Here is a 25659-nt window from a genome sequence, read left to right as displayed (position 1 = left end):
TGTGATTTGGCAAAGAATATAAGATAGACCTGGTGAGGAATGCGGGGAGTGAAATACCACATACAAGTTGAGGCTATGTATGATGGGACCAGTCCTGGAGAAGTTTCACACACTTTTCAAGTTGGCCACGTGGAGATGCTGGCTACTTTGTTCACAGGCAAGAGTTTTTATAACTGATTTTATGTACAGGCAGGGATGAATGAGTACCTTAGCCAGTCACATGGTTCAGCAAAGACACTGTCCTTACACAAGCGCTATGGTTTAAAAATGTAAGGGTTAAGATGTGGGAATTGACCTTGACCTTACCACAGAACCACTGCCTCTCTTGTGGGGCATCTGCAAAGCCTAAGCCGCAGAGAAGATCTTGGTGAGCAGGCGGTGCTGAGGCACACGTTTGACTACAGGGAAGTCTTTCCCTACACACATCTTTTAGATATCGGAGCAAAACAAGTACTTGGTCCTTTACTATGTTTTTTAGGTAATTCAACAGGCCAGGGGCTTTAAACTACAGTTAAACTCCACACGTGCTAAGGAACACAAGCGTGTAAGCTCCAAACTTTGTTAGTCCCAGCCCAGCAGACAGCACGGAAAGGCTGTCCCAAATTCCATCCCTTATGTTCTGAGCTAGACTCAAGGCCAAAGGTCAAAGGCCAAAGCCAGAAGAATTCATATGTTGCTTTTTTCCCTCCTTCGTTTAAGGATCAATCCCCACTTGCTGGTCTGTCAATAACTCTGGCTAGGGTTTTACAGTTCTGGGATTTGCAATGCAGCCTCAATCTTTAAAAGATGGAAGGTTTTGGGGCACCTGGGTGGCTCAGTGGGTTAAGCCTCTGCCTTCGGCTCAGGTCATGATCTCAGGGTCCTGGGATCGAGCCCCACATCGGGCTCTCTGCTCACCAGAGAGCCTGCTTCCCCCTCTCTCTCTGCCTGCTGCTCTGCCTGCTTGTGATCTCTTCCTCTATCAAATAAATAAAATAAAATCTTTAAAAAAAAAAAAAGATGGAAGGTTTTATTTATAACAAAAACAATGCCCTCCTTGCAAATAAAATATGTCATTCTCTCAGACTGAAGTAGAAAAGCCACTTGATGAAATTACCACAGCCACAGAGGTTGACAAGGAGATGAGAGAAGCCTATGCCTGGAACACTGTCTTAAGGAACCACCTATGTTCAGGAAATCCAGGGAGAAATGCATAGCTTTAGAAACCTGCTCTGTCAGATTAGAAGCAGTACAAGAATGAAAACAAAGGAAAAGAGATTTTTTAAAAAGATTTTATTTACTTATTTGACAGACAGAGATCACAAGTAGGCATAGAGGCAGGCAAAGAGAGAGGGAGAAGCGGGGTCCCCACTGAGCAGAGAGCCCGATGCGGGGTTCAATCCCAGGACCCTGAGATCATGACCTGAGCCCAAGGCAGAGGCTTAACCCACGGAGCCACCCAGGCGCCCCAACAGATTTTTTTTTTTTTAAGAGACATTTTCTTAAAAGAAAGTTGACATCTGGGCACCTGGGTGGCTCAGTCAGTTAAGCATCTGCCTTTGGCTCAGATCATGACCCCACACGGTCCTGGGACCAAGCCCCAAATTGGGCTCCCTGCTCAGGGGGGAATCTGCTTCTTCCTCTGCTGCACCCTGTGCTTGTGCTCTCTCTCTGTCAAATAAATAAAATCTTCCCCCAAAAAAGAAAAAAAGAAAGAAAAAAGAAAGTAGACGTCTTGGAAAACAACTGAGAGACTAATCTCCAGGGCATAGCCCTGGAAGTTCATTCCTTCCCCATTTTCTGTAGCCTAGCAAAGAGCTGGCTCCATGGTCTTCCTTCTCTCCAACAATAAAAAAGTCAAAAATTCAGAGAGCTTTCTGGAAAGGAGGAGGGGAACACAGGAAAAAAAAAAATGCCAAAAGAGAAGTGTCTGAAAGAAATGTTACTTCCCATGGGGTACATCCAGAAGCTGAAGACCGTATCTTGAGCAATGGCAGAGGTCTCCATTCTCGCTGGGTCCCTGAGGCAACAAACTTTAGAAGAAAGAGCAGCTTCAGTAAAAAACAAAACAAAACAAAACAAAACACCCCAGCAAACCACACAACCTGCCAGAGGGATTCTGAATTGGAATTCATGGCATAAAGGATCACCCTCCTGCCCTCCACACACAGGAGCCAAGCGTCCTGGGCCTGACCAACTGCACAGCAAAACGAAGTGGCCAAACAAGGCCTGCTCGCGGTGGGGCTGGGTAAGCTAGGTCCTAGGAACCCACCCTCAAGGCAGCCTGGGGATGCAAACACAGGCCCCCAAAGAGAAACAGTACTGAGAAATTTGAATATGCTGGATAAAAAAGAAAGGCATCTCAAAGATGGGATTTGGAGCTGCCACTAGTGTAAATTAACATTGCAGGAAGGTGGCATCATCTTAATTATCACTAGCTAAAGACAAGATTAGACACAGGTAGATGCCCCTCAGGATATAATGAACACAGGTCCTCATCAACCTCATAATGGGTAATTCTCCCAACTGAGTTCAGACTCACTAGTTAAGTGAGTAACTGGTATAGAATTACTTGAGTCCCAGTGACACTGAATCAAGACCTTTTCCGCCTATTCACCTTCCCTTATGTACCACTGAGTAGCAGAGTCTTTTGACAAGTTTCTAGGGACAAAATCTGCTACGAGCTAGAGGCGGCCTGCTTTCTAAATTCAGTGAATGTGGGGCAATACCGTGATCATACCGTGTGTGTGTGTGTGTGTGTGTGTGTGTGTGTGTGTATAAGACAGGTGAACTAATGACCATGGTCTAAGAATCAGCAAAGTCCCTATTTCAAAGGTATATTAGTGAAGATGAAGGTAGAAAACAGGGGTGCCTGGCTGGCTGAGCCAGTGGAACGTGCTGCTTTTGGTCTCACGGTTGTAAGCTAGAGCCCCATCCTGGGTGTAGAAATTAAAAATTAAACTTAAAAAAAAAAAAAAGGAAACAAAATTGGACCTGATGCATTTGGAAAATAAGACTAAAACCTGATGTCTGGACAGTAGCCCATGTTTACATTTACTCTAATCCTGTGAAGGCAGAAATGGACTTGTGCCTTCACCGGCCAGGCAGGACTGAACTTTCCCAAAGACACCTGATGGAAACAAGCTGCCAAACACGGACCTGCCACCCAACATGTCAGGAGTGCGACACCTGTATATTTGGCACCAGAGGCAGTTAAAAAAATATCTATATATCTATACACACACACACTGATGACAACTATGGCTTATTTTCACTCCTCCCAAATTCAATGACTCCTCCCAAAACCCAACCTGTCACACCGTCCCCTGTCCATACTCCGACTACACACCAAGAATACTCACAGTTCCCAACTCACCCTGCATTGGCTTCAATAGACTCCTGGGTAACCCATCGCACCCCAAATTCCTTAGCGACAAGATCAAGGCCCTTAGACTAGCTCCCGGATCACTGACTAGCTCACCGATCACTGCCTACTGACACCTGGACCGCAGCCCGGAACCCTGGGTCACCCCCACGTTAGCTGCGCTCCCTCGTGTCTCCGCGTCGCTTGCAGCTCGAGACTTTCACAAAGGCGGCCTCGGCCCTCGAGATCAGCGCACAGCTTCTTCGTCCTGCACGTACTTCGGGCAAGTACTGGCCACCAACCACATGCCAGGCACTAGCCTAGACAGTAAAGAGAGCGCGAATCAGGCAAGGAAAGTCCGTCCCACCTCAGACCGCCACCTCCCCCTCCCCACCCCTGCGCAGGGCCGACCCGGAACTCCGGCCTCCCTGCCGCCTGGGGGCGCCCGAGCGCCACCTCGAAGAGGACGCTCTCGCCCGAGACGGCTCTGTCCTCTCGTGCGGCCCGGGACAAGCTCATGGGGAGAGACAAGGGCCACTAGCGGGGCCGGACCTCGGGCTGCAGGCCGCCTGGCCTCAGCCCGGCCGCTGCCACTCACTGCGCCGTCCCCTCGCGGACCTCACATACCCGGCGTCCGCGACCGGCTGGGTCCGCAGCCTCCCGGCGAGGACCCCCAGCAGGGCTGCCCGGCCGAACGCCCGAAGGACCCCGCGGGGGCCGCGCAGGCTAGCTATCGCAGTGCCTGGTGGCCGGGCTCCGCGCTGGAGGACCAGGTGACTCCAGACCTGAACTCCGGCTGGGCTGGGGTCCGAACGGCCCTGGATCTGGGGAGCGCTTAGGTCCTGCTTCGAAGGCCAGGAGTCGCGCGGCTGTCGGCCCGGAGAAATGAGGGCCCGCGAAGAGAGGGGTTGGTGTCAAGAAATGGGGCTAAGAGCCTGGTGGTCGGGGAGCTGGGCCTCAGGTGTCGGGGTGAGGGTAGGGGATGGGGAGACGAGACAGAGTTGAGGGGTTGCAGGCCCCCGCGGCGCCTGGGAGGAGGGGGGCTCGGTCACTGCCCTCCTGGAAGCAGAGGAATGGGCGCCTCAGGCGTGGAGGCGAATGCCCAGGCAACTTCTGTAATTTGTGATTCTCTGATAGAGGAAATTTAAAGTTGAGCGATTTTCTTGACCTGTCAGCATTTGGGTTGTTTTGTTTTGTTTTTTTTAAGATTTTATTTATTTATTTGACAGAGATCACAAGCAGGCAGAGAGGCAGGCAGAGAGAGGGGGGTAAGCAGGCTCCCCGCGTCGCAGAGAGCAGGATGCGAGGCTTGATCCCAGGACCCTGGGATCACGACCTGAGCCAAAGGCAGAGGCTCTAACCCACTGAGCCACCCAGGCGCCCCACCCCCGCATTTGTTTTAAAGACTGTCTTTACTTAGCTGACATTAGGAACCACATCCTTTCCTGGAGAGCCCCTGGCAGCTTGGCCTTGCAGTAGCTGAAGGAGGTTCGTTTGTTCGTTTGTTCATTCATTCATTCATTCATTCATTCAACAAATACTGGTGAGAGGCAGCTATGTACTAGGCACTTGGCAAAGGTACTGGGAATAATATGATGAGCAAAACAGACCCCTGCTTTAATAGACCTGACCTAAGGGGTGGAGAAATAACTGAAGAAAATGTCTAAAAAGCTATATATAATAGTGGAATTCAGCTAAGAGCTAGTGGGTAAATAGGAGGTTACCAGAGGAGGCACATTCTGGACTGTGGAAACATCTCAGGCAAAGGGCTAAGGAGTGCAGTGATATAATTAGATTTGCATTTTTCCTTCCTTGGCTGCTTAGCGGAGAACAGATTGTAGAGGCTGGCAGGAGTAGAAATTGAGAGGCCATGGAGGAGTTTCAGGAGTCCCAGGAGGGTTGATGATGTCTTGGACTGGGGTGGTGGCCCTGGAGAAGGAGAGGAGTCTGGTGATGAGTGTGGATGTGGAGTGAGGGTGGGGAGGGGTCAGCGATATCTCTCCCTAGATTACGGTGAAGATTTGGTTTGCTTTGGGGTTACTCACAACCTGGGATATTAGGGAGAGTGGGTTGGCTGATCTTGAACCAATTAGACTAGACTTAGTTTTGTGGTTTGAGGGGAGCATCCAGCTGAAAACTGTAGAAAGGACATGAGTAGGGGAGACCCTAGCACTGCCTTTGACATGACTGTCGGACTTTCAGCCTAAGAGAAATGAGAACATTGTCCATACTGACCCTGTGTGTGTTCATGGAAGCCTTCTCCATATTTGTTGGTAAATTTAGGAGCTCTGCCAGATAATCTTTTGAAACCTAGTTCTTGGTCCTGATCAAATGATCAATTTCTCACATGTGAATAGCATTTCACAGTTGGGAGAGACCTCAAATTCTTAGTCCAGTTTATTTATTTTTTAAAAACTATTTATTTATTTGAGAGAGTGAAGAAAGAGAGAGAAGGAGCAGGGGGAGCGCAAAGGAAGAGGGAGAAGCAGACCCCCAGCTGAGCAGGGATCCAGCCATGGGGCTCAATCCTGGGACTCCAGGATCATGACCTGAGCCCAAGGCAGACGCTTAACCAATTGAGCCACCAAGCGCCCCATCTTAGTCCAGTTAAAAAAAAAAAAAAATACTTTCATGTTCTTATATCATTTCCATAACTATTTATTGAGCTCTTACACCATGCTAGACACTAGGAATACAAAGATGGACAGATACGACTATCTAGGTTCAGTTAGTCAGTTAAACTGACCTTTGTTGTGGCACTGTTTCGGCAGCTTCAGATACGAAACAATTACAGCTGGCCCTGGACCTTGGAGTTGCATGTCCACAAGCCTTGCCATTGAGGACAACCGAGTGTATTAAAGGATTTGATTTGGGCAGGGGAGATCCTGACCTATCTGTAAGATTAGATAAGAGATGGTATATATCCAGCAAACTTCTTTGCGGGTATCCTGGCAAGGTCCCAATTCTTGTCCATCCAATCTTCCAATTCTAGGATTGATGGGAGCACACTGTGGGATAGAAGACCTTATGAAAGGTAACAGTTATTGTACGTTTGTGGCCAGGCTGTTTAGCAATGTAAATTATAAATCCTCAAAAACACAAAGAAAAGTTAGGAAGTGAAGGGAATATTGGCAGAGACAGGCAGTGTCTAAACTTGAATTTCTCCTGAATAGATAACTCCTTTGTAGGTAACTGCCACAGGCTTTGGGAGTGAGATCCCTGTGGGCTTGCAAGGCAGCGTGGCTCTGGAGTCGGGAGGGTGGGGAAGACACCACTGATAGGTCCCTAATCCAGCTTTCTGATGGCAGGAGTGAGATGACCTCGATCTTGCGGAGCCCTCAGGCTCTCCAGCTTACTCTGGCCCTGATCAAGCCTGATGCTGTTGCTCACCCCCTGATTCTGGAGGTAAGAAGGAATCGTAAACCTCTTACTGTATGCCGTGGGCCCTGCATCTCTTTCTGGTGCCACAGGGCCACTTGTGAAGACTGATAGCACAGTCCTGTGCAAGACACAAAGCTAGGAGCTGTGGACTCTGACCCTAAGAAGACTAAAAATCTACTGGAGAATTGGGGCAGATTAAAAATATAAGGATCCAATACAATAAGAAGAACCAAACCTCAAGACAGTGCATGTATATTAGTTTTCTGTTCCTGTGCAACAAATTACCACAAACTTACAGCAAATTGCCATAAACTTAGCAGCTTAAAGTAACATTTATTATCTCACAATTCTAGAATTTAGCGGTCCAGTAGGCTCAGGGGGGTTTTTCCTCAGGGTCTCAAGGCTAAAGTCAAGGTATCAGCTGACCAGGTACTTAGCTAGAGGGTCTGGGGAAGAATCCACTTCCAAATTCATTCAGGTTGTTGGCAGAAGTTGGTTCCTATGGTTATAAGACTGAGGTCCCCATGTCCTTGCTGGCCTTCAGGCAAGGACTGCTCTGAGTTTTTAGAGACCACTCACACACATTACTCATCTCATGGCTCACTCCATTTCAAGATAGCAGCAGTGTATTTAGTGCTTCTCACACTTTAAACCTGACTTCTCCTAGCCAGATAAAACTCTGCTTTTAAAAAGCTCATGTGATTGGAGCACCTGGGTGGCTCAATCATTAAGCATCTGCCTTCAGCTCAGGTCATGATCCCAGGGTCCTGGGATCGAGCCCCACATCAGGCTCCTTGCTCAATGGGAGGCCTGCTTCTCCCTCTCCCACTCCCCTTCTGTTCCCTATCTCGCTGTGTCTCTCTCTGTCAAAAATAAATAAAATCTTTAAAAATAAAATAAAATAAAAAAATAAAAAGCTCATGTGATTAACTGGGCACCTCTGGATAATCTCTGTTTTGATTAAAGCAAAGTGAACTGATGGGTGCCTGGCTAGCTCAGTCAGTTGAGCACCTGACTCTTGATTTCAGCTTAGGTCATCCTCTCAGGGTCATGGGATCTAGTCCTATGTTGGGCTCCACACTCAGTGGGGAATCTTTTCAAGATTCACCTTCTCTCTCTCTCTCTCTCTCTCTCTCTCTCTCCCTCTCCCTCTGCCCCTCCCCAAAAATCCTCTCTCTAAAAGAAATAAATAAATCTTAAAAAACAAAGCAAAGTCCACTGATGACAACCTCAATTACACCTGCAGAATCCCTTTTGCCATGTAATGTTACAATCATATTGCTTCATATTCACAGTCCTGGAGAGAAGGGTGCAGAATCTTGTTGATACTGGGGGAGGGTCATTGTAGGGTTCTACCTACAATAGTTCTATAAATACTAACTGAGCAGCTCTGCTAGGTGAGCTGACTGTGATGCAAAGGAAGACCAGAGCAGTCAGAAATGGCGGCATGCACGTGTTGGGACCTGGCCATGCTCAGAGGAAGGGTGGACTTCAGTCAGTGCATGGCAGGGGCAGATGTTCCACAGAGGGAAATACTGAGGCAGGAACACGTGTGGTGGATCTGGGGGCCACAGGAAGGCTGGGCCAGTGGGACTAGAATTGGAAGAGGTGGAGGGCAAGGAAAGTATAGCCTTGAGCCCTGGGCTAAAGTAGTTGTACCTCATTCTATGAATAAGGTTCTGACCAGAGTGTGACATGTAAGTTATGGTGTTTTTAATCTGTCAAGTGTGATGGTTTGGAGAGAGTTGGACAAACTCAAGGCAGGACCACCATCAAGAGATTTTTATGATGGTCTGAAGGGGGGTCGTGTGGGTTTCTGCTCAAGGAGCTGTAGAAACAGAAGGGCAGAGATGCACTTTCTGCCCCCCTGCACCCGGCGGGGCTCATGCTCTGGCCATGTGACTGAAGGTCTTTACCTCACCTCCACCATCTTTCTCTTTTGACCTGACAATGGGACAGACCCTCATGTCCCGGGCTCTGATGGGTCCTCGTGGTTCTTGTGGTCAGCCCGGGTCTCCTGTTCACTCATATGGTCCCTTTGACCAATTTTTGTCTTTGATGTGATGTTTATCCAGGCTGTTCATCAGCAAATTCTGAGCAACAAGTTCCATATTGTACGAATGAGAGAACTTCTGTGGAGAAAAGAAGAATGCCAGCAGTTTTACAAAGAGCATGAAGGTAGGATCAGCAGTCCTCTGAGTGGGAGGCTTCTCTATCCCAAGACGTACGCAAGAGAGATTTTTACGGGGATGCTCAATGGCAGGCTGTCTCTGACCTACCAGTTGTCAAATTGCAGCCATTCTAAAGTCTTGCTTTATATACAAACTTTCCATGATTATCAATCTTTTAAAATTACTTTCTAGGGGGCACCTGGGTAGCTCAGTCAGTTCAGTGTCTGACTCTTGATTTCAGCTCAGGTCATGACCTCAGGGTCATGGGATTGAGCCCTACGTTAGCTCCCCACTCAGTTCGGAGTCTGCTTGTCCCATCTCCCTCTGCTCCTCCCCCCTGGCTTGTGCTCTCTTTTGCTCTCTCATTCTAATTAATTAACTAATTAATTAAATATTTTTAAATATATATTTTTTAATTATTTTAATTAACATATACTGTATTACATATACTGTGTATAATAATGCACAACATTATTTGTGTACAGGTCTGTGAATCGACAGGCTTACACACTTCACAGCACTCACCATAGCACATACACACCCCAATGTCCATAACCCAACCACCCTCTCCCTACAAATATATATATTTTTTCTAGGAGGGTTCCACTTCCTAGTCCCAACCAGAAATTTAGTCTTATGTCTTGATGATATCAGTAGTTAATATTGAATGTTTACTCTTTTAGACATTGTCCTAATGCTCATGGTTGCACTGAATATTCTCTAGAGCCCTATGACATAGATGTTGTTAGGTCTCCAGTACACAGATTAGGAACCCAAGTTAGGGAAGTTAATAACCTACCTGAAACCACATACGTTGTAAGTGACAGGGCCTGGATTCAGACCCAGATATGTCAGACTCCAAAGTCCTCTAAAAGAGTTTTTATTGGGGCACCTGGGTGGCGCAGGTGGTTGAGCTCAGGTCATGATTTTAGGGTTGTGGAATCAAGCCCCATGTCAGGCTCTATGCTCAACATGGAGCTCCCCTGCCCCTCCCATCTGCACGCTCTCTCTAAAGTGGATGAATATTTTAAAAGATAAAATAAAATAAAACAGCTTTTATTTTTCCAAGTAAGGAGGCAGAAGTACTAAAAGTTCTCTTGGGCACCAGTGTCTTGATGAAGTTACTCTCTCTTTGCAGGGCGTTTTTTCTATCAGCGGCTGGTGGAGTTCATGGCCAGGTAATTCTCATTTTCATTTCAGCATCTTTATGCACCAAGATTTACCTCCCCCTGCTCCCTAAATTTGTTGATTTCATTTGACACTCTTTCAAGTTGTAATCATTGTTAAGTGTCTGAAGAAACATGGCTTGGGACCATGTCTAAGCCAACACCGACCTGGTAGCCACCTGTCCCATGATGGTTAGTGGTCCAAGGGCTATAGAATAATATTGTGAATGCTACTTAACAACTCTGCTGACCTCTGTGGCCTTTCGTGTACACCCACAGTGGCCTTCTATTACCTGCAACTTGAAGCAGCATGGGTACTTAGCTAGAAAAGCAGGGTATCTCTCAGGATGTAGTGTGCCTTTATTCGTGCCCTGCTCACAGTGCGCCCTACTCAGCCCCACAGCCAGATTCTTGACATGTGTTCCTCCTGTACATAGCGGGCCAATCCGAGCCTACATCCTGGCCCACAAGGATGCCATCCAGCTCTGGAGGACGCTGATGGGACCCACCAGAGTGTTTCGAGCACGTCACGTGGCCCCAGATTCAATTCGTGGAAGTTTTGGCCTCACTGACACCCGCAACACAACCCATGGCTCTGGTGAGTCTGCCTTCCCTATCCTCAGCCATATATAAGGGAGGATGGTTTGCCATTGGTGCTCAGGCCATATGGTGGAATTGAGAGCCAGGTAACCTTGCTGTGAACTTCCCTCCCAATGGCCTTTCTGCCCCCTGTGGCCTGCTCAGCAGATGTGGCCCCAGGACTGAGGGCCTAGAGGGCCTAGAGAACTAGAGGCTCAGGTTTCTGAATCTGATTATAACTGCCTCTTGCCTCCATCCTATACTCCCTAGAAGAACCCTTTCTTTTTCTTACCTCTCCTTATAGACTCTGTGGTTTCAGCCAGTAGAGAGATTGCAGCCTTCTTCCCTGACTTCAGTGAACAGCGCTGGTATGAGGAAGAGGAGCCCCAGTTGCGCTGTGGGCCCGTGCGCTACAGCCCAGAGGGAGGCATCCACTGTGCAGCCAGACCAGGAGGCCCAGGACCAGCCTGACACAAGCCTGTCGGTCTGTGAAGACTGGTGGCATTTCCCAGCCTTTTCTTGGAGACCTCCTGGGACCAGGGAGGCCTGGGAATCATGGCACCATCTCTGTAGGCACCGCAGCCACCCGAGGACCTAGCTTCTCACTGCCACCTGCTCTAGGATCTAGCTCTCTATCTACCTCTTTTCAAGAATGTTCATGGGTGATTCAGAGAAATAATGGCTCCTCTCTTTGAGAACTATTCATCTTTCTCAAGGAGCTTGCCTAACTGACATGCCTGGAAAATGCAGTGACTCTCTATAAGCACCATTTGGCCTATCTTTCTTAATAAAAGTCAGCGTTCTACTAAATCCTAAAGGCTAAGAGCACTGTTCTAGGTGTTTTCTCTCTCTCCTTAAGTGAAGTAATTAAACCTGTCCCAGGGATGCCTGGGTCACTCAGTTGGTTAAGCATCTGACTCTTGATTTTGGCTCAGGTCATGATTAGGTCATGGGGTCAAGCCCCATGTCGAGCTCCATGCTCAGTGCAGAGTCTGCTTGAGATATTCTCTCTCTTTCTTGCTCTGCCCCTCCCCCTGCTCTCTCTCTAAAATAAATTTTAAAGAACAACAACAACAAAACTGTCCCGAACCCAGTTCCTGGTCTATGCTAAATGGAGAGAATTGTGCAGAAATCTCCCAGAAGGTTCACACACAGTGTGCATCTTGTCTAGTGCATAAAAGCACCCAGTGACAGAGCTGAGTGTGGGCCCAGATCCATGCTGTGCACCTGGCATAAGTCTGCTTCCTATGCCAGGTGGAGGAGGGCACCTTTTATTTGAACAAAGGTGTTTCTACCCAGTAGAGGCATGTTTCTATGACTCACTTTTTTTTTTCTGATTGCACAAAGCCACTAAAGTTAGCCACATCTGTGTTTTAGATGAGGGTAACAGCTGCCTATTGCTGCACTACAAATCACCTCACAATCTAGTGGCTTAGAACAATGATTTATCTTTATGTGTCTCTGGATTGGCTGGGTGATTCGGCTGGTCTCACTTGGATTCACTCATGTGGCTGCAGGTAGGTCAAACATGGTTTTTTATCCTGAGCTGCTTCATAGCATGATTGTTTCAGGGTTCCAGGAGGACAGAGCCCCATTCACAAGCTTATCAAGCTTCTGTTTATATCATGTTTGCTAATATCCCATTGGCCAAGGCAAGTCCCGTGGCCAAGCCCAGCATCCATGTGGGAAGAGACTAGGTAAGGGCATGGGTACTGGGAGGTGTGAATCACTGGGGGGCCATTACTAGGGCAATCTACCATACAGGGCATAGTGAGGAACCTTGAATTTATATGGAATTTGTGAAAACAAGTATTTGCACACGTTAACGAAGGAGATGAAGAAATAGCCTGAGAAGGAAGGAAAAATCCAAGGATATGTGCATCAGGAAAGTCAAGAGGAGAGAGTGTTTCTGGAGAAAGAAGCAATGTTGAATATTATCGAGAAGTCCAGAATGATGAAGCCTTTTAAATAACCTCTAATGTGGCAGCATGGAGGTCACTGTGACCTTGGTAAGAACAATGCCTCTGTGCCAACAGGGGGGCTACCTTGCATGGAAGATAATGGGCTAAAGCATTTATAGTGTCATGCTACCCTGGGGTTAGAGTGGGATGTCTGGGAGTCAGAGAATCTTCTCACATCTGAATCTATAAATGTATCTGCATGTGCTCCCCTCTTCTCTTCCTGTTACAACATAGGAAGTGTCCTGCTTTCCATTAAGCCTTCTGTGTGCTCTGAATCCCACCTGGCTCTTTTGGTTTTCTGGTCTCTACTGCACTTTCACCTCTCTCTGCTGAGTCCCTTTGAATTCAAACATGTTTTGAAAACATGTTTGGGTAATTCAGCATGGAGCCTACTTAAAATTTTAAAAAAATTAAAAATAAATAAAAGCAAGCCTTAATACATCATCTCCTTCATGCCACTGTCCCATATTTCTGCTCACCTTTATAGCAAAACTCTGAGCAGAGTAACTTAGAACAGCAATGACCAGTGACTTTCAGTCTAGACAAAATGTAGATGTATGTAGACCCATTTACCTCTGCCCCTCCCCACTAAGTACAACTGTAAACCTGAAAATCATGCAAGAAACAATCAAGGAGAACTCTGAAAAGTTCTCCAAAGAAGAACTGGTTTGAGACTTCCAGACTAGAGGAACAACACAGTAGCAGGGCATCTTGGGTCTCCCTACACAACAACACAAGGTGATCCAGAATGGGAATTTACCAAACTGTAACCTGGAAACATGACAGGCCCATCTGGCCTATTCTTTCCCATGACTAAACAGACTAAATAGGAAGTCCAGCTTAAAACACCAAGCAAACTGACAAAAGAGAATTGATCAGGAGTGCCAGCTATCAGTAACCAGCCAAGGAAGTACTCTCTTTCCTAGCCAGGTTTGAGGCTACCCTCCCTCATGGAAACATACTAACATGGTGAGGTAGCACCCACAAGAGAGACCAAAACAAATGCCCTAAGTCCAAGTTCTGTGACCAAAGTTAGACCTCTAAGTCAAAGTCAAAGGTAAGTTCCAAGAGCCAAGTCAGTCCTATGTCTGAGTTTAATGTCCAGGACAAGTTGAATTCCAAACTAAGGTTCCAGTCTAAGACCCAGGTCCCCCAGTCTAGGTCTAGGATTCTGGTTCAGATCAACATTCCAGGTCTCAGGTCATGTCCTGATGTAGGTCTGATTTCTAGGTTCGAGGTCTTGACATGAGGTCAAAGTCTCAGGTTAGAGGTTGAAGTTCAAGTAACATTTCCAAAAAACCAAGTCTGAGGACAGGTCCAACATCATGGATAGAGTTCCACAGTTGAGATTTGATGTTCAAGTCCAAGGTCCCAAGTCTATGTCCAAGGACCAGTTTGAGATCTAAAGGCCAAGTCTAAAATCCAGGCCCAAATCTGAGGTTCCACATTCAAAGTCCAGGTCCAGAGTTTGAGGACAAGGTCTTTAAGTCTACAACACATCAGGTCAAAGTCTGGGTCCAAAGTCCATGTTGATTTCCAAAGCCCAGGTCCAACACAAGTATCCAGGATCAAATGCAGACCATATTCTACATTCAGGTCCCAAGGGCAGACCTAAGTTTAAAATATTCAGTGTTCAAGTCTGAGGTCCAAGATACAATCCTAATATCAAAGTCCATGTCTAAGGACCAGGTTTAATATCAGGACTAATTTACAGACCAATTACACATCCAACACCTACAACAAGGTTCAGGAGCAGGTCAGTGTGCAGTTCCACAGATAATATCTAAGATCCAGATCCAAGTCTAGGTCCATGGTCCAGGTCCAACATCTATGTTCATATTTGAGGCTCAGGTCCAGTGTTAGTGTTTAATGTCAAATCTAGGTCCAAGTTCACAGTCCAGATTCAAGGCCCCATGTTCAAGGTTGAGGTACACTCAAACACTTCCAAAGTCCAGGTCAGGTCAAGACCCAAAGTCTGGATCCAAAGTCAGATCCAATGTTGTGGTTCAAGGACCAGGTCCAAAGTCCAATTCTAGGTGCACTTCCCAGGTATAAGCTGAGTCCAAGATCTAGATTAAATCCATCTCTAAAGTCCAGATTAAATATCTAGTACTAGGTTGAGTTCCAGCTCCGAGATCCCAATCCAAGTTCTAGTCCCAAGGCCACATATAATCCATTCTGAATTATAGGGCCAGGGTCCAGAAATAAGGTTCGTCTTTAAGGTCTGATATTCACATTTGAGATCCAAATCCAGGACAGAAGCCTAAATCTAAGAACTACATCCAGGTCTGAGATACAAGATGAAAGTCACTTTCATTGCCAAAACTCACTGGTAAGATTCAAAATCTTGTTCATATGTGCAAGTCCAGGCCAAAGATCCAACCAAGTGTAGGCACCCATTTTTAAGGTAAGGTCTATTGTCCAAGAAAAAGCAAGATTTGGGATCCGGCGTCACCTGGGTGGCTCAGTTGGTTGAGTGACTCTTGATTTTGGCTCAGGTCATGGTCTCAGGGTCTTGGGATGGGGCCCTGCATCCAGCTCTGCACTCACCATGAAGTCTGCTTGTCCTCCACTTGCTCCTCCCCTGCTCTCTTTCTCTGTCTGTCTGTCTCTCTCAAACAAATAAAAAGAATCTTAAACAAAACAAAACAAAACTTCAGCTATTCCTCCCTGGGCAGGAACTTCTGTGAACCGCAACTGTCTTTGGAGTGTTTGCCTCCTTTCCCCATCCCTTCCTCCACTCACAATCCTTTATTCTGAAGATCTCACAAAACCATGAGCCTGTCATTGTAGAGATTGGGCCGTTAGAGACCTGATTTCAATCCCTTTTCAAGAAAGGAAGGGGTGGCTTCAGTCAATTAAGTGTCCAACTTTTGATCTCAGCTCAGGTCATGATCTCAGGATTCTGAGATCTAGTGTGTCAGGCTCTGTGCTTAGCAGGGAGTCTGTTTCTCTCCCTCTGCCTCTGTCCCACCCCCTCCCCACCCACTCACATGCATGCCCATGGTCTCTCTCTCCCTAAAAAAAAAAAAAATGCAGACCCAGGAGGGAATGATTCTTGACTGGAAGGAACCCAAAGCTATCTGGCCTGGATGTTTGTCACCTCCGCATCTCTTCCTGTGATTCCTGGATCTGACAGTGGTCTCACTATGCCAGGCCTCTGTGGTGTCTCTACAATGTCTGTGTGGATTTTAATAGAAAACAAACATTTTTTTCTTTCCTTTATGTTGACCAAGAGGGGCCATTTGGGCCCTGGATACCATGAGAAAGCCCCGAAACCTGGTATTGTCAGGCTGATGGTGGACATTGCAAGAAATCTTACACCTGCCAGGGGAGGGCCAAAGCAGCATGATTATGAAGTCTAAGTCCTGAGACTTAGACCTTTTGGGTTGTGGCTAAATGGACCTGGGTTTGGGATTGGAGGGGTAGCAGGAAGACATGGCTAAGGTGTCCCGCAGATTACGGGCCAGAGACTCAACCCCGAGCAATCACTAAAAGTGGGTGCAGAAGAGGATGCAGCAAAGGTTAGGGACATAGAAAAAAAAAATAAATAAAACAGGAGAGTGTCATAGAAGTCAATGAAAATTAATGGACTTGCAGAAGGAAGTAAGATTTAGTCGACTGGTGCAAAGACCACTAAAGGGAGCATCACTTGGTACCTCTGTTCTCAGAAGCTAGACCTCTGCCACCTCCACACTCACAGAGGGGTCAAGGGTTAGAAGACTGTCCCTGAAGCCCTCTCAGCTCTAATGGGGTTTATGGAGGACAGATGTGACTCTCAGTGTTTCTTACAAGGTCACCTCTAGCTAACACTTTGCACTCCCTGTACACAGGCTTCTCCCTGAGCGTGTCCTCTTCTCTGTGACAAGGAGTGATGTCCAGCTAAAGCCTTGTCCACATAACCTTACAATCAAGGCTTCTCCCCTGAGTGTGTCCTCTGGTGTGTCTGATGGTTGACTTGTTCCTAAACACACACCCTTGGTCCTTGCACACACAGGGCTTTTTCCTGAGTGTGTCCTCTGGTGCCTCATGAGGGCTGACCTATAGCTAAAGCCTCACCCACATCCCCTACACACATAAGGCTTTTCCGCTGAGTGTGTCCTCTGATATGTGCTGAGAGTAGACTTGAGGCTAAAGTCTCGGCCACACGCCATGCACTTGTAAAGCCTCTCTCCTGTGATTGTTCTCTGGTGGGGATTGTCTTGTGGCTAAAAGCTTGCCCACACTCCCCCCACACTTTAGGCTTCTCTCCAGAATGTGTCTTCTGATGGGTGATGAGGGTTCATCTATCACTAAAGCCCCAACCACACTCCCTGCAGACAAAAGACTTGTCCCCTGAATGTATCCTCTGGTGTAGGATGAGATGTGATTTCACTCTAAAGCTTTGGCCACAGTTCCACAGTTCCTGCACACACAAGGCTTATCTCCTGTGTAAATCTTCTGATGCTTAACAAGGTCTTACTTTTCACTAATGCCTTGCCCACATACTGCGCACACAAAGGGTTTCTCCCTTGTGTGTGTCCTCTGGTGTGAGAGGAGGTGTGACTGCGAGCTAAAAGTTCATTCACACTCCCTTACACACAAGGCTTTTCCTCTGTGTGTGTCCTCTCGTGTCTGATGAGATGTGACTTCCTGCTGAAACCTCATCCACACTCCCTGCACACGCATGACTGCCTTGTGTCTGAATAGGTTTGTCTTCTGGCTAAAATCTAGTCCATGCTCTCCAAACTCAACTGTTCCTGCCCTCTCGTGAACTCTGTGCACTTCCCCAGAGCTTGTGCTATGGGCACAAGGGCTGGACTGAGTTGTACCTTCAGTACTCGGCTGCCTGCCCAGGAGCTTATGGATGGTCCCTGGGGTGAATGAGGGAAAACCAGAGAAGTCTCCCTTTCATTTGTACTCCCAGACAAGGGTTGAGAACCTCCTCTTCCTTTATTTTCTTTGGCCTCCCGAATGGCTTTTATCAGAATGCTGTTGCCACTGCTGCTGCTGCTGGTCCCCTGGGCAAGCATCTCCTGGTTGGAGTGGATTTACTCTGGACTACAGGGTGACTGAGTAGTTCACGTTGACTGAGAAATTGCTGCTTGCCAAAGGCCAGAAAGCAAGAGGGCCAGGGATGAACTTCCGGTTTTGATTCTCCTGAAGAAAGGAGGAAAGGAAGTTCTGAGTCAGAGTAGTCATAGGAAAGGCTCACTGGGCTCCTCTTCCTTGTCTTATGATTAAAAGCTAGCCCATTAATCATTCACAATGACTCATGTCCGTTTCCCCAAGATGTACTTTACAGGACCTACATTTCCATTCAACTTCTTTAAACTTTTTATATGGAAATAGTTTCAAATGTACAGAATAGTTGCAAGATTAAGAACAATACAAAGAGGGCGCCTGGGTGGCTCAGTGGGTTAAGCCGCTGCCTTCGGCTCAGGTCATGATCTCAGGTTCCTGGGATCGAGTCCGCATCGGGCTCTCTGCTCAGCAGGGAGCCTGCTTCCCTCTCTCTCTCTCTGCCTGCCTCTCCATCTACTTGTGATCTCTCTCTGTCAAATAAATAAATAAATAAAATCTTTAAAAAAAAAAAAAAAAAGAACAATACAAAGAATATCTGGGCACCCTCTACCCAAATTACCTATTGTTAACATGTGTGATGTTATATATACGTGTGTGTGTGCATGTGTATGTATGTATATTTTTTCTCCGAAACATCTGAGAATATACTGCATATGTCACGGTTCTTTACCCCTAAATACTTTGGTGTGTATCATAAAAGTAGGGGTATTCTCTTCCATAACTACAATACAGTTATCAACTTCATAGATTTGACATTTACATCATACCTGTATCTAAGTTTCATATATATTCCAATCTTGTCAGTTGAGCCAATAATGTCCTTTTATAGCATTTTCCCTGCAGTACAGGATCTGGTCTAGGATCAGATATTATAATTAGTTATCATGTTTCTTTAGTTTCCTTCCCTATTTTTAAAGAACATTCTTCATGTTCTAGAATATATAGAGAGCATTCCTTTTTTTTTTTTAAGATTTTATTTATTTCACAGACAGAGATCACAAGTAGGCAGAAATGCAGGCAGAGAAAGAGAGAGGAAGCAAAATACAAAGTTGAGCTGAGCAGAGAGCCTGATGCGGGGCTTGATCCCAGGGCCCTGGGATCATGACCTGAGCCAAAGGCAGAGGCTTTAACCCACTGAGCCACCCAGGCACCCCTATAGAGAGCATTCCTGATGTCTTCCCATGGTTAGATTCAAATTACGTACCACACTCAACTTTTAAATATTACATCCTTTACCTGAACTCAAAAACCCCACAGCAAAACCTACTGTACATACTATCTTACAAGGAGTCTTCCAAGTAAGCATCAGAGGTATCTTCAGCTCTGTAAGTATCTGTAATTATACTAAAATTATCTTCTAGGCCATAACCAGTTACACTGACAAAATAGCTACAACATTTATTTCCAATAAGAGAGAACCATCTTTATGACCTATATGGGAAGGTCCTTTGTGACTTTTCCAATGGGAAGAAAGAACAGGTGACTTAGGAGTCACTCAGTCTGGATGTCCTCCAATGTAGGAGGTAGTATAGAACAGTGGTTAAAGAACACATGTGAAATCTACATTTGAGTTTCCCCATCCATTCTCAGATACTGGTTAGAGGACTAGTATGCATCATTCTACCAGGAAGTGGAGATTCAGCAAAATAAAAGACAGGGAGGCACAACTGACTTAAGTGACCTTGGCTCTTGGCCCCTCGAATTAGTCCAAGATATGCTCTTCTCTGTTTTCCACAAATCAGCACCTACAGAAATTTTACCGTTTGTCTGCACTTACCTAAGAAATCATCAAAACTGGACTGCAACTCTTCTAGCCAGCTAAAGATGATAAATCATGAACTCTTTGAAATCATGGGAGACCAGACCCTTTATTGGCCCTAACTGAAGACTCTTTCCTGATTAATAAAAGGAATGTTTTCACCAAATATGTACAGACCCACAGATTCATTCCATCCCATGCAGAATGCTATCTTTTTTTATCTTTTATTAGCACAAATGCCATAAAACTGCCTTTCTAATCCTTAAACATCTCTGATATTTCTCTGTGAACTATTTACTAAAAGTTTTTCTACTGGTATATATATCTTTATTTGACAATTAAATAAACTCAGAATTTTTTTTTTTTAGTAAGTTTTGGTGGTCTTTGTTTTATGACCTGACATTTGGATTCTAAGCGTTGTTATTACCATGACCATTTGCCATAATAAATAGCACTTGCATGGTGAGTGCTGTGAAGTATGTAATCCTGACGATTCACAGACCTGTACCCCTGGGGCTAATAATACATTATATGTTAATAAAAATTAAAAAAAAATAAATAGCACTTGCTATGGGCCCAGCATTTTGCTATACAATGTTTTTCATGAAAACCAAATTTAGTTCTGCTATTATCATTTCATAGATGGGGAAACTGAGGTTTAGAGGGGGTAAGTAACTTATCCACAGCTACAAAGTAAGAAGAGACAAGACAGGATTCAGGATGTGCTCTTTTTTTTTTTTTTAATTTTATTTATTTATTCGACAGACAGAGATCACAAGTAGGCAGAGAGGCAGGCTGAGACAGAGAGGGGAAGCAGGCTCCCTGCCGAGCAGAGAGCCCCATTCAGGGCTCGATCCCAGGACCCCGAGATCATGACCTGAGCCAAAGGCAGAGGCTTTAACCCACTGAGCCACCCAGGCACCCCTCAAGATGTGCTCTTAAACAAACCACAGATAACTCTGACTACTTAGCATACAAAGCTTTATATCCTACTAAATCTGTCCATAAAGGGAGAGAAAAAAGCTTCTAAGCAAAAAATGACACTCTTGCTGCCTTGACTAGGTTTTTGCAGAAAATAACAAGAATTAAGCCTCGGACACAGATGCAGTCTTCTGAGGGGAAAGCTAACCCAATTTGGCATATAAACTAAATCCAGAGGCAGTCTAGGGCTGTAAAGCTGCCACCAAGACATCCTGATCAGGAGATGTCCAAACACCAGCCCAACTGCACTGACTCAGGACAAAATGGGGGGTAGCTAAGTCACGCTACTCCAGAGGAGGTACTGAACCCAGTCCTAGCAGGATCCTCACCCATTCCAAAGGTAGTATTCCCTGGGGCCTGGAGAACTCTGCCCTGAGATCAGGAATAGAAGAAATGAGTGGGAGTGGGGGACTAAAGCCAATTCTCTCTCTTCCTTCTCTCTTTTTAAGAGCAGGGTGGAGGGTGGGGTGGCGAGAAGGGGGTAGAGAGGGGGGTGGAGAGGGAGAGAGAATCTCAGGCAGACTCCATGCTGAGTACAGAGCCTGAGATGGGGGTTGACTCACAACCCTGAGATCACGACCTGAGCTGGAATCAAAAGTCAGAGGCTCTTCCTTTTTTAGTCTATATTTATTCTGTATTTCTTTTTTTTTTTTTTTTTAAGATTTTATTTATTTATTTGACAGACAGAGATCACAAGTAGGCAGAGAGGCAGGTAGAGAGAGAGGAAGGGAAGCAGGCTCCCTGCTGAACAGAGAGCTCAATCCCAGGACCCTGGGATCATGACCTGGGCTGAGGGCAGAGGCCTAACCCACTGAGCCACCCAGGTGCCCCTATTCTGTATTTCTAATAAATAGGACTCTTCATTTAAAACATTCGTTTTAAAAGTCCATAATGTTCTGAGTAAAAGCCAAGCTCCTCAGAGGGCCTGTGAGGATCCGCATTCTCTGGTGATCTGCTGCCTCTCTGACTCTATTTTCCACCCTTTGTTTGCTCCACCAGAGCCATGCCGACCTCCCCTCCTGAAGCCTTGCACTGGCTGTTTCCTATGTTGGGAACACCATCCTCCCAGACACATCACTGATATATTCCAAGAACCCACATGTGGGCCTAACATTGAAGAGTTAATAGATATTTTTGAATGAATGAATGATAGGAGCAGAGTTAATTAATTAAGAACTAAAAGGTGAGGGAGAAGACAGATAAAAGATGGTCAACACTGTCACAACCAAAGCTTCCTCTTTTTTCAAAGATTTTATTTTTTAAGTGATCTCTACACCCAACATAGGGCTTGAACTCACAACCCTGAGATCAAGATTCACACCCTCCCCCCCACCCCAACTGAGCCAGCCAGGCACTCCCAAAGCCTCCTTTTTTACCCTGGTTTCTAACATCTCATTTATTGTCCTGAAATGAAATATATATTTAATAAATTGTGCCTATGCAAAGAAAAAAATTTTTTTAAAGATTTATTTATTTATTTATCTGACAGAGAGAGAGAGAGATCACAAGCAGGCAGAAGCAGGCAGAAAGAGAGGAGGAAGCAGGCTCCCCGCTGAGGAGAGAGCCCGATTCAGGGCTTGATCCCAGGACCCTGAGATCATGACCTGAGCCAAAGGCAGCGGCTTAACCCACAGAGCCACAAAGAATATTTTTAAGATAATGGAATACCTTATCCAAAATACCAAAAAGGAATTTTAAAAAGTAATTTACAATAAAAAATTATGTGTTTCAATATGAATTTCTTGTCAGGACTACATTAAGAGACATAACAAAGTAATCAGATGCTCACAGCTATAGGCAGATCATCATGGACACGAAGTTACAAATGCAGACAAAGGGGCGCCTGGGTGGCTCAGTGGGTTAAGCCGCTGCCTTCGGCTCAGGTCATGATCTCAGGGTCCTGGGATCAAGCCCCGCATCGGGCTCTCTGCTCGGCAGGGAACCTGCTTCCCTATCTCTCTCTCTCTGGCTGCCTCTCCATCTACTTGTGATTTCTCTCTGTCAAATTAATAAATAAAAAATCTTTAAAAAAAACAACAAAAAAAAACAAATGCAGACAGATACAGATGTCTTTTGATTACACACATATGCCTATTTTATTGGTGATAGACACAGGTGTGCTATATAGGTGGTGACTCAAACACTGCCACCAGCACTGCCATTGATGATGTGATTTTTTTTTCATATTGATAAACACCTCGTGGTAAAGTTTAGAAGTGTTTTCCCTTGATTTATAATCTAGGCAAAAATTACCTTTTAGTGTTATCTAAAACAGAGTTATATTCTAGATTCAGAGCATTACAAACAGATTCATGGCCCATGGAGAAAAACCAGGAGAGGGAAAAATTGATACAGATTTAAGAGACATTTAAAAAAAATGGAATGTGTGGATCTTGTCTGAATCCGGATTCAAATTTGCAAAATGACTTTTTTGAGATGTTCAGGTAAATCTGAACATGGACTAAGTGTTAAATGATATGGAAGCACTTCTGATAATTTTGTGACATATGATAATGATACTGTGGTTATGTAAGGCAAAATTGTCCTTATTTAATAGAGTTGCACTGTGATATACTTAAGAGTGGTATGCCACATTATATGGGATTTGCTTTAAAAGATTCAGCAATGAGAGAAAAAAAAATATATGGAAAGGATGAATCAAGAGTAGCAAAACATTTCAAAGCCTGAGATGGATCCAATAGGATCCAAAGTTCCAGTGTAAAGATTAATTTGAGTCAGGTTATTTTAAGGCAATTTTAACATAGTCCTCAGAATCAACAAAAATGTGAGCATAGAGAATAAGGAGCAGATGAAACAAGATGAAAACTAGACCAAATTAGATTGGCCAGTTGAAAGCAAATTTAGGGACACCTGGGTGGCTCAGTCTGCATTTTTGGCTCAAGTATGACCCCAGGGTCCTGGGATCAGGTCCCACATTGGACTCCCTGATCAGCAGGGAGTCTGCTTCTTCCTCTCCTTCTGCCCCTGACCCTGCTCATGCTCTCTCTCCCATTCTCTCTTAAATAAATAAAGAAAATCTTAAAAAAAAAAAAAAGAAAGAAATTCTCTCCCCTTCTCTCTGCCCCTCCCCCCTGCTCATTTGCACGTGCGCTCTCCCTCTCTCTCAAAAAAACTTAAAAAAATCTTTAGGGGTACCTGGGTGGGTCAGTCATTTAAGCATCTGCCTTCAGTTCAGGTCATGCTCTCAGGGTCTTGGGATTAAGCCCCAAGTCAGGCTCCTTGCTCAGTGGGGAGTCTGCTTTTTCCTCTCCCTCTGCCCTTCCCTCTGCTTGCTCTCTCTCTCTCTCTCAAATAAATAAATAAATAAAATATTTTAAAATTAAAAAAAAAAACTTTTAGGGGCACCTGGGTGGCTCAGTAGGTTAAGCCTCTGCCTTCGGCTCAGGTCATGGTCCCACGATCCTGGGATCGAGCCCCGCATCGGGCTCTCTGCTCAGCGGGGAGCCAGCTTCCCACACTCTCTCTCTGCCTGCCTCTCTGCCTACTTGTGATCTGTCTGTCAAATGAATACACAAAATCTTTTTAAAAAAATAAACTTTTAAAAATAAAATACTATCATTTCAACACATAATCAATATTGAAAAGTTATCAGTAGTTTATATTCTTTGTCAAGTGTGTACTTGACAAAGCACATCTCAATAATGACCTTAAATTTTCAAAGGTTAAAGGAAAATGTGGTCTCACCAAGAACAAAAAATAAATAAGCTTGTGGGGCAGAAGACACAAACAGGCATTTCTCCAAAGAAGACATCCAGATGGCCAACAGACACATGAAAAGATGTTCAACATCACTTATCATCAGGGAAATGTAAATCAAAACTACAATGAGGTATCACCTCATACCCATCAGAATGGCTAAAATAAAAAACACAAGAAATAACAAGTGTTGGTGAAGTTGCAGAAAAATAGGAACTCTTGTGCACTGTTGGTGGGAATGCAAACTGGTGCAGCCACTGTGGAAAACAGTATGGAGTTTCCTCAAAAAGTTAAAAATAGAACTACTCCATGATCCAGTAATCATGCTACTAGATATTTACCCCCCAAATACAAAAATACTAATTCGAAGGGATATATCAGTAAATGAATGGATAAAGAAGATGTGGTATTGGGGCGCCTGGGTGGCTCAGTGGGTTAAGCCGCTGCCTTCGGCTCAGGTCATGATCTCAGGGTCCTGGGATTGAGTCCCGCATCGGGCTCTCTGCTCAGCGGGGAGCCTGCTTCCTCCTCTCTCTCTCTGCCTGCCTCTCTGCCTACTTGTGATCTCTCTCTGCCAAATAAATAAATAAAATCTTTTAAATTAAAAAAAAAAAGAAGATGTGGTATTTATATATAATGGAATATTACTCAGTCACAAAAAAAGAATGAATTCTTGCCACTTGCTCTGACATGGACAGACCTAGAGAGCATAACGCTAAGCAAAATATGTCTGTCAGAAAAAGGCAAATACCATATGGTTTCACTCATATGTGAAATTTAAGAAACAAAACAAACAAGCAAAGGGGTAAATAAGAGATAGAGACAAACCATGAAACAGACTCAAGTATAGAGAATAAACTGACGGTTACCAGAGGGGAAATGGGCCGGGGGATGGGTGAAACAGGAGATGCGGATTAAGGACTGCAGTTGTCAGGATGAGCAGTGGGTGATGTATGGAAGTGTTGAATCACTATACTGTACACCTGAAACACAATGTTGTCTATTAACTATACCGGAATTAAAATTGTTAAAGTTAATTAATTAATTAATTAATTAACTTGTGGTTGATGGGGAAATATTTTAGACTTGTCCAGTACTTACTTACAAATTAGAAGTAACATTTAAAATGTAGTTCCTCAGAAGCGCTTGCCACAACAGGTGGTGTAGCCTGACCCCCGGACAGAGGCGGCGGTTAGCACCATGGACAGTGTCCAGGACTCAAGGGGGACGGCAACCCCTCTCCACCGCAGGGCAGGTGAGCAGTCGAAGGAGTCCTCAGCAGCGCGCACAGCGCCCAGCCTCAACCGCCACATCCTGAGGGGCAGCCGAGGCCTAGGACACCGCTGACACCAGCTCGGCGCCTGAGGTCCAAGTGCGGGAGGAAGTAGGACGGTCACCTCCTCTCTCCCTTGTCCCTTCGGCCCGCCGAACCAGTCCGCCGACTCACCGTGAGCCGCCGAACCCCGAGCACAGCCCGCGGGTCCCACCTCCGAGCCTAGGCTGACAGGAAGGCGAAGCGGGGGCAGGGGCGACAGTG

At 45.5% G+C, this 25659-nt stretch overlaps 1 protein-coding gene and 2 long non-coding RNA genes across 9 annotated transcripts; 1 reads left to right on the top strand and 2 right to left on the bottom strand.

Annotated features, from left to right (window-relative positions):
* Nucleotides 1-3012: 3012 nt before the first annotated feature.
* On the bottom strand, nucleotides 3013-3887 carry LOC116576384. The gene is made up of 2 exons (XR_004280132.1): nucleotides 3800-3887; nucleotides 3013-3663 (listed from the first exon to the last, which is right to left on the bottom strand). It is a non-coding gene; the product is annotated as an uncharacterized LOC116576384 (long non-coding RNA).
* NME6 (NME/NM23 nucleoside diphosphate kinase 6) lies at nucleotides 3851-14891 on the top strand. 6 transcript variants are annotated; one of them, XR_004280129.1, is made up of 8 exons: nucleotides 4029-4250; nucleotides 6287-6377; nucleotides 6652-6748; nucleotides 8800-8902; nucleotides 10034-10073; nucleotides 10499-10659; nucleotides 12018-12157; nucleotides 12472-14891. XR_004280129.1 is itself a non-coding variant. In XM_032318542.1 (7 exons), the coding sequence occupies exons 1-7, from the start codon at nucleotides 4229-4231 to the stop codon at nucleotides 12074-12076; spliced, it is 573 nt and encodes a 190-aa protein (XP_032174433.1). In that variant the 5' UTR covers nucleotides 4029-4228; the 3' UTR covers nucleotides 12077-14891. The 6 variants fall into 6 exon arrangements, 4 of the variants coding, with proteins under 4 accessions (XP_032174451.1, XP_032174433.1, XP_032174427.1 ...); XR_004280127.1 differs by having other exon boundaries at nucleotides 12405-14891; XM_032318542.1 differs by having other exon boundaries at nucleotides 12018-14891.
* Nucleotides 14892-15862: 971 nt separating this feature from the next.
* LOC116576358 lies at nucleotides 15863-25659 on the bottom strand. 2 transcript variants are annotated; one of them, XR_004280118.1, is made up of 4 exons: nucleotides 25224-25309; nucleotides 24992-25105; nucleotides 18433-18521; nucleotides 15863-17740 (listed from the first exon to the last, which is right to left on the bottom strand). It is a non-coding gene; the product is annotated as an uncharacterized LOC116576358 (long non-coding RNA). The 2 variants fall into 2 exon arrangements; XR_004280119.1 differs by lacking the exons at nucleotides 24992-25105; nucleotides 25224-25309 and adding an exon at nucleotides 25570-25659.

Source organism: Mustela erminea, chromosome 1 (assembly GCF_009829155.1).
Source record: "Mustela erminea isolate mMusErm1 chromosome 1, mMusErm1.Pri, whole genome shotgun sequence".
NCBI lineage: Eukaryota > Metazoa > Chordata > Mammalia > Carnivora > Mustelidae > Mustela > Mustela erminea.
Note: the sequence above shows the minus strand (reverse complement) of the source record. Positions and strands in the feature narration are given on the sequence as shown.

Bases quoted from the DNA above. Each gene is read 5' to 3' on its own strand.
- NME6 (XM_032318536.1), top strand. From the start codon at position 4,229: ATGAGGGCCCGCGAAGAGAGGG. The intron at 6,749-8,799 runs GTAAGAAGGAAT...ATGTTTATCCAG, and splicing joins CTCACCCCCTGATTCTGGAG to GCTGTTCATCAGCAAATTCT. The intron at 10,074-10,498 runs GTAATTCTCATT...TCCTGTACATAG, and splicing joins CTGGTGGAGTTCATGGCCAG to CGGGCCAATCCGAGCCTACA.